Source organism: Callorhinus ursinus, unplaced genomic scaffold (assembly GCF_003265705.2).
Source record: "Callorhinus ursinus isolate GAN/ISIS: 27379988/994484 unplaced genomic scaffold, GSC_fseal_2.0 scaffold48, whole genome shotgun sequence".
Classification (NCBI taxonomy): domain Eukaryota; kingdom Metazoa; phylum Chordata; class Mammalia; order Carnivora; family Otariidae; genus Callorhinus; species Callorhinus ursinus.
In genome coordinates, this window is record NW_027397110.1 from 4,475,780 (window position 1) to 4,488,542 (window position 12,763).

General features: G+C 60.0%; 1 protein-coding gene across 6 annotated transcripts in view; it reads right to left on the reverse strand.

The window, feature by feature from the left end:
* Window positions 1-7,032: 7,032 nt before the first annotated feature.
* Window positions 7,033-12,763, reverse strand: part of PRR5 (proline rich 5) — a 50,989-nt gene continuing 45,258 nt past the window's right edge. For 5 of the 6 annotated variants that reach the window (XM_073882650.1, XM_025881730.2, XM_025881731.2 and 2 more), the window contains 2 exons: window positions 9,640-9,775; window positions 7,033-8,008 (listed from right to left, as the gene is read on the reverse strand). In XM_073882650.1, the coding sequence (XP_073738751.1) occupies window positions 7,533-8,008; window positions 9,640-9,775 (612 nt within the window). In that variant the 3' untranslated portion in view covers window positions 7,033-7,532. Of the gene's footprint in view, window positions 8,009-8,092; window positions 8,317-9,639; window positions 9,776-12,763 lie in introns of all 6 variants that reach the window. The other variant, XR_012375301.1, reaches the window with a different exon arrangement.

A 12,763-nucleotide genomic window follows, 5' to 3' on the forward strand; every position in this document is an offset into this window, starting at 1 on the left:
ATAGGCCAAGGGGCGCCTGGGTGTGTCAGTCGGTTAAGCGTCTGCCTTCAGCTCAGGTCATGGTCCCGGGGTCCTGGGATCGAGTCCCGCATCGGGCTCCCTGCTCGGCAGGAAGCCTGCTTCTCCCTCTCCCACTCCCCCTGCTTGTGTTGCCTCTCTCGCTGTGTCTCTCTCTGTCAAATAAATAAATAAAATCTTTAATAAATAAATAAATAAATAAAAATTATAGGCCAAATATTACTTTCATGGTCAAATGGGAAATCACAAATGAGTCAAATCTTTAGAGGCACACACTGTGCTCCCAGCCTTTCTCCCTTATCCTGGAGTCTTCCCCTCCTTCGCTGGGGGCATCCTCAGCTTCAGAAAGCTCTGCCACAGGGAGAGAAACCCCTGCTCGCTCTCCCTCCAGAGCACAGGTCTCCGCCCACCTGTGGTTTCTGGGCCTCTGGCCACGCAGCGCCCAGTGGTACCTTCTTAAAAGCAGGAGTTAGTCCTTCTAGGGACTGACACGACAGACAGCAAAGTGGGCACTTGGGAGGACGCCTCGTGATCCGAGGCCAGCCCCACTGAGGTCTCCTGCTAGTGGGGACTGTTGTGGGGTGCACACACCCCAAAGCCAATGTGAACTCTTAGAAAGGGTACAGGCAGGCAAAGGTACAAGGAAGGTTACCATGACACCCCCCCTCCCCAGTTTTCCTAAATGCCACAGTGTCAGCAGGGCTCCTGTGCCTGGGCTGGGGTCGTGGCCCCATGATGACCCTCCTCCGACTTCCAGGATGGGCCTGGGAGTCTTGCTGCCTGAGGAATGGGCCTATCACCCCACCAGGGAGGGTTCCACGTCCCTGAAAACTTGTATGTTGAAGCCCAAGCCACCAGAATGACTGTATTTGGAGTTGGGCTCTCCAAGGAAGTAACTAAGGTTAAATGAGGCCATAGGATGGGGCCCTGACCCCATAGGATTAGTGCCCTGAAGGAGAGACACAGGAGGAGCTCTCTGTCCACCCCCTGAGGATACAGTGAGAAGGTGACCATCTGCAAGCCAGGAAGAGAGTCCTTGCCGGAACCCGACGGTGTGGGCCCCCGGAGCTCGGGCTTCCCGCCCCCAGAAGTGTGGGAAATGAATGTCTGCTGCTTGAGGCCCCCAGCCTGTGAGATTTGTTACACGGCTGGAGCTGACTAAGACATAGAGCCTCAGCAAATGCAGGCGGATGCCTCAAATGACCATCCCTCTACCCCTCTGTTGAGGTGGCATTGGGCAGAGGGTTCTCTGGGGAGTTGGGAGGTGGCCAGGGGATATTTGTGACCCTCCTGTGCAAGAAATCCCCCTCCCTGGGGTGGGGAGGGAGGCCTCTCTCTGAGCCGTGTGTGTGTATACGTGCAATGTATGTGTGAGTGTGCGACTGTGAGCACGCATGTGCACGCATGTGAATGCAGGTAGGTGCGTAGTGTGTATGTGAGTGCCTGTGTGCGTCTGGAAGATAAGAGAGAATGGCCCAGACCTCGGCAAAGGCACCGATAGCAAGATGGGGAGCAGCCAGAGAGCCTTCCCACTGCGAGGCTCTGGAGTGGCCTCCTGGGGAGGCCATGGAGATGCAGAGAGGCGAGGAGTTTCAGCAGTCCGGGCGAGTGGATGAGTGGCCCTGCCTGCCTCAAGCGTTCCCTTCTCCCTGAGGCTGCAGCGGCAGCTGGGCGGGGGGGGGGGGGGGGGGGGGGGGGGGAACGGGACTCCTGTTCCAGGAGGACACCTGCGTCAGCTCCCAGCCCCCCACCAGGAGGTGGCCAGTGGAACCGGGACAGACTCTTTGGATACAAGATCAAGGGGCCTCCCACGGTCTCAGGATGGCTGCTTCCAGGCACATGGGAGGTTGATTCTGGAACTCCTGCAGCGAGGGGGAGGGGGCAGGGGGGAGAACGTTGGCTGTTGAGAGCGTGCGGGCATGTGGGACCTGTATCCTTGGGAGCTCAGGTCCTCGGCGTGATGGGGCAGCGATGAACTCTGAGTGTAACCCCAAGAGGGTCAGTAGCCCTGGTCCCTCCGACGCAGGACGAGGGCTCGTGGTGTGGCCTTCCCCCACCCAGTGGGTCCTGCATCCTCTGTCCCAGCTGCCAGGAGCAGCAATGGGCGGCAGCGATTGAAGGGGGCGGCGTGGCCGGCTGAGCGTACCCGCCCACCCTAGGTTTGAACAGACTGAGGAGCAGACATCCCCGGGGGCTTGGACTTGAGGCCCCAACTGGTGTGCCCTGCTTCTCCATGTCCCTGCTCAGCCTGCCCAGACCAAGCTCCAGGAAGGCCGGAGGTGCGTGCCCGTTGGCCTGTAAAATTTGGAGGCTGTGCCAGTCACGTACACGTGTGGGACCCCCTCCACCCCCTGCGGGGAACCATGTGTTTGCGGGGCGCTCCATCCTAAAACGAATCCATGCAGAAATGCCAGTGTCATTTTGATCTGAAGTCTAGGACGACATGAAGGAAACGAGGGGCGTGTGGAGAGGGGCTAAAAATACCGTAGGATTTCCATCTACCTTTTCCAAGAAAAGAACCAAGGCTCCCTCTGGCCTGGCCTTCTTTCTTCGGAGGAGCTTCTCTGCCATTCAGCTCCTCCAGCAGACACCTTCTGGACGGGCACCTCCCGAGCCAGGCCCCGGGGGGGTGCAGTTCCCCAGCTGCGGGTCCCAAGTCCCCATCCCTGAATGCTCAGGCCGGTGGCCACCAGAGGTCTGCAGTGGGACAGAGCTGGGACCGAGTGAGTTCGGGCAGCACCGGCCTCATGACTGAGGGACCACCACCGGCTTCACACCTCTTGGAGCCTTGCCACCCGTGAAATAGGATGGGTGGCAGCAGCCGGCCCTGGGGATGGGGACGGGAGGACGATGCAGGCACTGGTCCAGAGCAAGCGTGTGTCATTACCAGGGGTCCAGGAGAGCTACCCCAGAGGTGACTTTGTCCACACACCCAGTTCTCCTGCCTCCAAAAGTAGGTGGGTCCTGGTGGCTGAAAGGGCCTTTGCTTGTTAAGAAGGATGGCAGGCTGGGTAGGAAAGTCTGAGACCAAGGGACTCAGCTCAACTTTTCTGCCAGAAAGGAGGGAGATGCTGACGGGGTGGGGCCAGGATGGTTTGGTGCCATCGGCAGGACACACACACACACACACACACACACACACACAACTTGTCTCTGCATAGATAAGCATGTGCTGGAGGGGAACCTGAAGTCTAACAGGGGATGCAGAGGTGTGTGGGGGGCGCCGGAGGTGGAAGCTCCCTCTTGCAGGGCTCCCCCCACCCTGTGGGAGGTCCATGAAAGCCCCCCTGTCCCGAATGCTCTGGTGCACTGGGCTTGTTCAGGGACAATGCGATGCAGGAACCAGTCCTGCTTCGGGGCCTGGGCTCCAGCCGCTCGCTGTTCCCATCCTGTGTCTTCTTCCAGGAGGGGATCCTTATTTTACCCTCACCCCTCCTGGACTCCAGGGGTGCAAGAGAGGTGGGCAGCCCAGGCCATGGAGCACCCTATGTCTTCAGCCAGATTAGCACAAGCCTGCCTTCCCGGGGCTCACGGTGTCGTGGGAATGTCAGGCCTTAGGTACGGGTGGGGCCCAGGGGAGGCTGGGCCAGGTTGCCCCACGGGGAAACCGGGAACATCCTGTACTCGGGTAGATGGGCCCAGGGTCAGGGAAAGCGAAGAATGGGGGGTGGAGGTTGCAGGTAGGAAGCAGCAAAGGGCCTCCGGGAGGTGAGTGTGTGTGCTGTCCGTCCACGGAGGAGGGAGTCGAGCGTGGGGAGCCAGCAGCCAGAGGCGGCCTAGAGAGGCCTCCCCATTAAGGGCCTTCCAGCCCAGGCTACAAAGCGGGACACTTCCACCCAGGGCACCGGGCAGCAGCGGAGGGCTCTGGGCGGGCAGAGGGAGGGCAGCCCCTCTGGCTGCCGAGTGCTGGCCTGGCTGGCCGGGGGCGCAGCTGGGGAGAGAGGCAGCCCAGACGGGCCACTGCTCAGACTCCCTGTGCTGCCGGCGGATAAAACTCGGGGGCCGAGAACTCGTGGACAAACAAGAACTCATGAGCTTGGTTAGCTTCCCTCCCATGAAGAGCATGGTCAACAAAGCCCAGCCCCGTGAAGGTTTGGTCCTGTACTCAGGTAGCAGCCCCCAAGGTTTGGTCCCAGCAGAGATCACAGAGGCTCACGTCACACCCAGGGCGGTGCTGAGACCCCGAAATATCCTCTCTGCTCCCGACCACTCTGATGTCCCGGTGAGCACGGGCCCCGCGTGAGATCTGGCTGTTGACCCGTCCGGCGAGACGTGCGGATACCACTGTTGACACATTTTAAAGATGCGCCGGACGTAGTGGTTTCAGTAGAGTTGGTTTTGGTTTCCTTCGTGATCTTAGGTATTTTATTGTAAAAACACTATTTTAAGAAAGTGTCCCTGGGCTCCCAGGTGCCCGAAGGAGTCACACAGACCACGTCAAGACCCCCAAGATGGAGGGTGGGACCCCCACTCTGTCGTGCGGACAGGGGTTTCCCCGGATAATTCTTTTAAGATGGTTTTTTGGTTTCCCCCAGATCTGTGTGGCCCTCTGTGGCCCCCGCACCCTCGTCACCAACCTCCTCATCTGCTGAGGTTGCCGGGCAGAGCGGGTGCCCCGTTTCCACAACCGTGATGCTCCCCGGCCTGCTTCTGGGCAGCTTTTTTTGCCTGAAGCGCTACGGACTTTGACTATTTAGGGGGACTTTCATTTCAGACTTTTGGAGCACCTGCCTCGGAACGAGAAGTCTTCCGGCAGGTGGGTCACAGCACACGGATCCCCCGGGATCTGGCTGAAGTGCAGAGTCGGTGGCGGCAGGTGTGGGCTTGGCCTGAGACTCCACACCTGAGAGGCAGGGGCAGGACGATCTCCGGAGGACCTACAACAGACAAAGAAAAACAGTGAGACGGTTTCTCAGAGCCCAGCCCCGGAGACGCACAGGAAACGCTCCATCGGAGAAGGTTCCCTGGTGACGCCGTGCACAGTCAACTATTAACCAATGATGTCACTCACTCAACAGACTCCTTGACCTGTGGCTGGGGCCTCAATGCGGACAGGACAGGCAGCCTCGTGGGGGACAGACCGATCACAGACTCCTCTGTCTGAGCAGGTCTCCCAGGAGCTCACGAAGCTAAAGCCCCAGCGGCCCCTCTTGCGCTCAGCTCTCTTCCAGGCCATGGGTTTGCATACACACGGGCTTCTCCTCAACTGGAAGGCCTGCAGAAGGTTCTGGTCCCACCACCCGTTTCCACCCCTGAAATTTCAGGGACAAGTCCCTTCGAGGGAACACGTGGAGGGACTGGAGGCGGGGGATGGGGTGGGTTGGGAGGACGGCGGGCCACTGGGGCAGACTCAGAGCCACAGGCCTACACTGGCCACAGCCGGCTCGGGGCTTGGCCTGAGCTCCCTGGTGGCCAAAGCGAGACCTGATCAAGGATGTGACCTTCATTGTAGGGAGTTTGGTTCTTGGAGGGGACACCGGTGGCCATGGCCCACAAATCTGTGTGTGAAAGGTTCTGTGGGTTAGGGAGGGACCTATGGCAGCAGGTCCTTTATCCTAATTTATGAAATCCCTGGTCCTGATTTTTCGGATGTAATTTGCCAACTTTTAACAAGATGTTTTGATGTAGATTACCATAAATTTTTTTTGAACAAGGCTGGATATAACACAGAGGCCTGCTCCCAGCCCAGCAGACGAGGAGCTGCTCCTTTCAGGGGGTGGGGGGCAGCCCCAGCGGAAGGAGCCCCTTGGCTTCTTCAGGACCCAGGCTCAGCACTCGCCCTCCTGGGGCTTCAGCCTCCCCATCACAGGTGAGGCCCCACTGGCTGGCAAATGGGGCCTCCCTCAGCTCAGGGCAGGGAGCTCAGGGGTCCCCACAAAGGCACCGGAGTCCCCAGAGGCCTGGGATGCTCAGATCTCCACAATTGAGCCCTTCACACTAGGACGTGGGGACATAACAGAGGGCCCAGCCCCCCGGTGAGGGCAGAGCCCAGACAGGTCCCTGCCATTTCTGCCCTTTGCCTGGCCCTTCTGCCTTGAGGGGATCCTGCTGGTAGTGGTCCCCCCCCAACTCCCCACCCCAACGTTAGCTGGTCTCAGGCTTATCCCAGCTTCCATGAAGGAGCTGGGAGCCACGGAGAGTCGTTCAGGGATCTCAGCCCCTCAGCTCAGCCGAACGGCCGTTCTCCTTGGTTCTCAGACCAGGGACAAGCTTCTGGCCCAATTCCCAGCCCCCAGGCCCGGTTCCCCGGAGGCTGGGGTCACTCACTCTTGTTCTCCCAGCTGCCTAGCTGCACCCTACCTGGGGCCCCCCGCCTGTTCCTGGAGCACCCTCCAAGGGCTGGGTGGCCACGGAGCTCGTTAGGCCAGTACACTCCCATCTCACAAATGACAAGACCGAGCTCCTCGCGGTTCTGCCCCCTCACCGCACGTGTGCACCGTGAACTGAATCCTAGTGGACAGAAGCTCGTGCATGCAGGCGGCTCCTCCCGCCCATCCCCATGGGCTGGTGGTCCCTGTGATTTGGCAGCAGGTGAGGCATCAGCCTTCCCTCCCTGACCACCCGACTCACAGAACTCCCCAGCCCCCTTCCGTTAGGCCTGCTCCCTGGGCACTCCCTCCCCACCTCCAACAGAAAATTAACTCCAGGCGAAGTGAGCATTCTGAATGGGGTCGGAGGGTTGGCTTCCAACCGGGTGTAAAAAACATCCCCCACCCAGCCCAGAAGGAACCTCACATGCCCTTCTCCCCCTGCTGGCCACGCTGACCCCTGACCCTTTGAGCGAGCCCCTTCCCCGCCATGGTCCCAGCCACTCCTGAGAGGCTACTCAGCTTTCCAGCTCTTCGTTCTGGGGCCCCTGGGCCCCACTGTCAGGACAGGACAGAGAAACCAGACACTAGGAGCCTGCCCGCCCTGGGAGCCGGGGGCAGAGACCCCAGCGAGGCAAGGGGCAACCTGAGGGTGAGCACTAGGGAAGGATGTCTGGGGCCTGGCGTCGCAGACACAAGCTCGGGATCGGGGCAGACAGCTTTATTCCATCCCCTTCCTGCCCCCCAGCTGCCCTGGGCAGAGTGAGGACAGGCTGCAAGGAGGGCCTGGAACAGGGTCAGACAGGAGGTCACGCCATGGCCTGAGGTGAGTGGGAAGGGGGAAGGCGGATGTGCTACCGACCCCCATTGCCCTGGGGATCGTTCCGGACGCCTGGCTGAGCCACAGGACTCAGTCTCCGTGGGTGTGGACGCTGGCGGGCTGCGGCAGGCCGGGGGTGGGTGGCCAGGTCTGTTTGGTGCCCACAGGGCTGACCGGTGCGCCTGGTGACCCGCGTGGGGTGGTGGAGGGGCCAACACCCAGAACGGAGCAGGGCCGGGGGCTCGGGTGGTGACACTTTTTCCATCCAAGACTCAGGAACGGCAAGGTGGCCAGGGCCCACAGCCGACCACATGGGACAGAGTAAAAAAACTCTTGCACACACGCACCCCACAGGCACACACACGGTCAGTAGAAACTCGAGGCTGTCACACGATGCTCTGCCGACCCCCGGCCCCCTCAAACTCCGATGTGCCTGAGCCCCGGGCCCGGCCAAAGTCAATGAAGATCCCTTCCGAATCTGAGTCCACGGACTCCAAGATCTGGTCCACCAGGTTCTCTGGACTGGAAGAGGGTGGGGAGGGGCGGGCAGCACCTGGGCCAGGCTCGGGGGGCTGGGTGGGGGGATAGAGTCTGCTGGGGCATAGCCCCGACTGCGGGCCCGCAGACGGTCTGAAGGCCCCAGGGGGAGCCTGGCCAGGTGTGTCGGAGAAGCCCTGGGGCTCGGGACAGGATGTCATCTCCGAGACCGAGTGCCTGCGGATGCCGGGGCCGCCGGGTGCTGCTCCCTCGGCCTCGTGCTCTGCCACGGGGTTCAGCAGTGGGGTGTTGTAGCTCTTGGAGCGCACCACCGGGTTCTTGGCCAGGACATCCCCCGAGCGGGAGCGGCGCAGGAAGTGCTTCTCTGCAGAGACAGACAGACAAGGTGTCGGGCACGGGGGCCCAGGGGCCACCAGGGGGGAGGGGGCCACTTGGCAAACCCAGGCACCTGTGTGGTCCAGGCCCTTCCTGAGGCCAGAGGCTAGCCGGCAGCCACTGTGTGCTTAGCTCCGCACAAAGGGCAGCCACGGGGAAAAGCCCGATTGGGGCAGATCCTCAGCCCAGCCCCCTCACGCCCCTGCAAGTGAGGAAGAGGGCTCTGACATTGGGTCTGTCCCTGTGTGTCTTCTTCCTTCCTTCCTCCGTCCCAGCCTCACTCTGGATGGTCAGGAGCTGGGGGAGGGGGAGGCTCAATCAGCTGCTTGGTTCAAATGCGCACGTGCCTCAGTTTCCCCACCTATGGAAAGTTAAACAACCCGCGGCACTTCCTGGAGTCCCAGTGTGCGTGGAGAGGGCGAAGCCATGTGGGTGGACCACAGGTCAGGCGGTGGTTAAGTGTCAGGGCGGGGGCAGGATGACACAGGGTCTTTTCACGTGAGGTGGTCAGGGCTGGGGTTTTATTCGGAGTGTGGCGGGCGCCCGGGGGGCAGACGAGGATGGCCTCGGGCTGATCTCAGGCTCCCACTCAGGGCCCTGCAGTTCCACCGAGTGACCACCATGTGGCAGGGCTGAGCCCGGTGAGCAGCTCAGGGGCCTTTCCAGGGCAAGAGACAGAGCCCCCCCCCCTCCGGCAAGCAGAGGCCTGGAGTCCAGAGACGCACGGAGTCGGGGGCGGGGGGCGGGAAGCAGGGGCTCTCCTCCAGCTGCTGGGGCCTGCCTGGTAGCTGGGCTTTACACCAGCAGGTAGCTGGGCCCTCCCAAGTGGCCCTTGTGCCTCTGGGCTCCCCCAGTCCAGGATGGTCTTTGTGCACCTCTCCCCAGGCCTGGTTCCTCCTCCGTCAGCACACCTGTCGCTTCCAGTCTGGCCTTCCCCCACATGGCCCTCATATCACCTGGGTATGGGTCCCCGTGGAGACTCATCTGGGGATTGTTTACTCATTGGTCTGCCTTCCCTGGCCCTGAGAGCCCATGTGGGTGGGCCTTGGTCTCTGCTGATCCCCCACGGCCAAGAACGGGGGCAGGCACACAGCCGGTGCTCGGTTTACAGAGGCGAATGAACCCATGGGCTGTCTGTTAAAGGAGCAACGTGGCGGGCTTCTGCCAGGCAGGCCAGGCAGCCCCAGGACGCCCACCTCCCCCTTCCCCTCCCCTGTGAGTCCCCACACAAGCTAGGTTTCTTGGGCTCCGGGCCTTTGCATGTGCTGTGCCCTCCGCTGGCCACCTCCTGCCTTTCAGGACTGAACACAGATGGAACCTCACTGGGAACACAGCAGCCTCTGTGGGGCTCTCGGGGAAGTCATCACATTACCATATACGGTGTCAGCCTGACAGGTCCCCTTCACTTCTTGAAGGAGGGACCCTGGGCCCCGCGTGCCCAGGGCCCAGCACACAGCAGGGCTGGGGGATGCTCAGGACAGTCTCATGCATGACCGAAAAGCAAATCCCCAGTGGGATCTGGTTGTGGCCATCTATTCACTGGGAGGCCTGGACCCTGGGCAGAGGTGGATGGGGCCTGAGGTTACCCAGCTCCCCGCTCAAGACCCAGTCAAGCCCTACCCAGGATGCAGGAATGTGTGAAGGGGCCCTCGCCGGAGTAGAGGCCGTAGGTGCCGAGGTAGGGCGACACCACCTTCTGGATCAGCGTCTCCAGGCGCAAGTAGTCCTTGGTCACGCCCCGGGACTCGTGCACCCCCTGCAAGAGAGGGAGGGAGGCAGGTGGTCACTAGATAGCCTGTTCCTTGCCGCCCTGGCCCAGCCAGGCTTAGCTCGACTGTCACCACTAAAGGCCTCCGCTGGGGACCCCTGCCCTCACTCCTCATCCCATGGAGTGCTACAGGCAGGAAAGGCTGCCCCCCAGGGCCACCAGGCCCTGCCCACCTTCTCCTCCCTGACGCCCCTCGTCCAGAGCTCTGAGGAGATCTCTACCTCTTCTGGTTCCATTAAAGCCAAAGCCTGAGGAAGGCAGCCGCCCACAGGACAGCCTTGGTCTGGCTGACGGGGGGGGGGCAAGCTCTGTGCCCCCAGCACCCCCAGCAGAGGCCTGGCACACAGCAGGGCCTTAGTGAGCGCGAAGAAACGGGAAGACATTCCTCCTCGAGGGGCCGCCAGTTGCTCACAGCACAAGATACTCTTAGAACGTTAGATGACAGCTCTGGACAGCGCCAGAGCCCCCGGCCACGCCGCCCACGAGAAACCCACTTCAACTGGAAAAACACACACAGACTAAAAGCAAAGGGTTGAGGGGCGCCTGGGTGGCGTAGTCAGTTAAGGGGCCGACTCCTGATTTCGGCTCAGGTCATGATCTCAGGGTCGTGGGATCGAGCCCCACCTCGGGCTCCCGGCGTACGGAGTCGGCTTAGGATTCTCTCTCTCCCTTTGCCCCTCCCTCCCTCCCTCCCTCCAATCAATCAATCAATGCAAAGGGTTGAGAGAGCTATGCCATGCTGATGCCAGTCACAGGAAAGCTGGAGCAGCTAGCTTAATTTCAAGGTTAATTTCAGACAGGGTGGACTTTAGTCATAGGGGGCCAAAAAGGTCACTATGTAACAATACAGAGGTCAATTCTCTGGGAGGACGTAACAACCCCTGACATGCCTGCACCTAAAAACAGAGCGCCAGACCACGGGAGGCAAAACCACTAGAAGCTTGGGAGAGATCGTTAATCCACTAGGGGAGACAGACCAGCAGGCAGAAAACCGGGAAGGACACACCGCGCTTTACCACTACCATCAACCGACGGGACCTAATCGCCATCAGACTGCCTCCCCCCACGACAGCGGAACACACGTTCCGCAGCTCACGGGGCACGCCTGCCAAGTCAGACCATGTTCTGGGCCACAAAACGCACCTTCACAGATTGGAAAGGATAGAAATCATACAGCGCCTGCTCTCAGGCCACAGCGGCGTGAAACCAGGAATCAGAACAGGAAGACAGCTGGGAGATCCCCAAGTATGTGGAGAGCAAACAACTCACTTCTAAATAACCCGTGGATCAAAGAGGAAATCTTTTTTCTATTTTTTTTTTTTAAGGATTTTATTTACTTGACAGAAAGAGAGAGCATAAGCAGGGTGAGCAGCAGGACAGAGGCAGAGGGACAAGCAGACTGCCCGCTGAGCAGGGAGCCCGACGCGGGGCTCGACCCCAGGACCCTGAGATCATGACCTGAGCCGAAGGCAGACACTTAACCAACTGAGCCCCCCAGCTGACCCCGAAGAGGAAATCTTAACAAATATCTTAAAATGTTTTGAAGAAATGAAAATGAAAACAGATCCACATCGATGGGATGCACTGAAGCAGTGCTTTGAGGGAAACTGTAGCATCGAACGGATATATTAGTAAAGGGAAAGCCCGCAAGTCAATAACCTAAGCTTCTAAACCTCAGGAAACTAGAAAAAGAAGAGAGAACGAAGTCCAAAGAAAGCACAAGAGAAATAATAAGAGCAGAACTCAATGAGACTGAAACAGGAAATCCTTAGAGAAAAATCGATGCAACCAAAAGCCGGCTCCTTGAAAAGCCCAGTAACATCACTAAGCCTCCAGCCAGGGTGACTACCAAAGAGACGACACTAATTCCTAACGTCAGGAATGAAAACCCCACATTCCCTGGAACTACCTCCACCCCCAGCAACAGTGCAACAGATGAGCAAGGTGCTTCCGCTCAGCAGGGCGTTCGTGACCTTCACGTTGGTTCATTCCCCAGACTTGTAAAGGATGTCTGTCTCTGCTCCCCACTGCACAGTGAGAGAATGGGGGCCCAGGGGCTGCATTACTGGTGAACACTCAGAGGCACAGCTGCTCCCCCAGCTTCCCTGGGAGAGGAATGGTCACTCTGCCCGCGAAGCACGGGGTACACGGTAGGCCCTCGGCACATGCTAACCAGCAGCTGTGACTTCAGATCCACCTGGGACTCGAAAACAGTGGGGACAAGCTCACTCAAAGTGCCGGCCAGGTGGGGAGTGGGGCTACAGCAAAGGGGCAGGAGGGCAAGTCTTGGGGGCAAAGGGGCCAAGCGGAGGAAGCTGCGTGAGGCAGAGAGGCCACCAGGGGGCAGCACCGCCCCAGTCTGGCCACCCACCTCAGGGCTTTCATGGGATCACAGTGGGGCCTCCCTGGCTCTAAATCCCAGTCCGGCCACTGTGGGCTCCCAGAAGCACCACAGAAGGCTTTACATCATTTCTCCCCACTGTCCTTGAACCTGCCCTGCAGGCAGAAGTTTCAATCCGTCACAGAGGTGACGAAAGAGGCTGAGAGACACAAAGTCCTTCGAGGTCCCCTGCTTCAACCCAGCCAGGTCTCAGCTAAAATCCTTCCAAATCCCAGCAGCAGGCCCGGCACCCTGCTTGGCTGCCAGGACGACCACCAGCTCGTGCCCAGTGCAGTCCCTCGACCCTCAGACCTCCTCATTCATCAGGCCCTTCCTTGCTCCGGGAATATTCACTGGCTGCCCTGGACCCTAGGACCAAACTCGCAGACCCTAATTTAGGATACCCACGTGCACGGGGGGATGCAGAACAATGAACAGGACCTCGGGGCGGTCAGACGTGGGTGAGCCCCGGCCTCGTTAGCTCTGGGCAGACGAGGGCTCATTTCCCACCCGTAAAATGGGGCGGTGACGGGATGCAGTAGTTTGCAAAAGGCCCTGTTTGCGGTAACGGCTGTTGGTGGCCCATCAGATCCCCT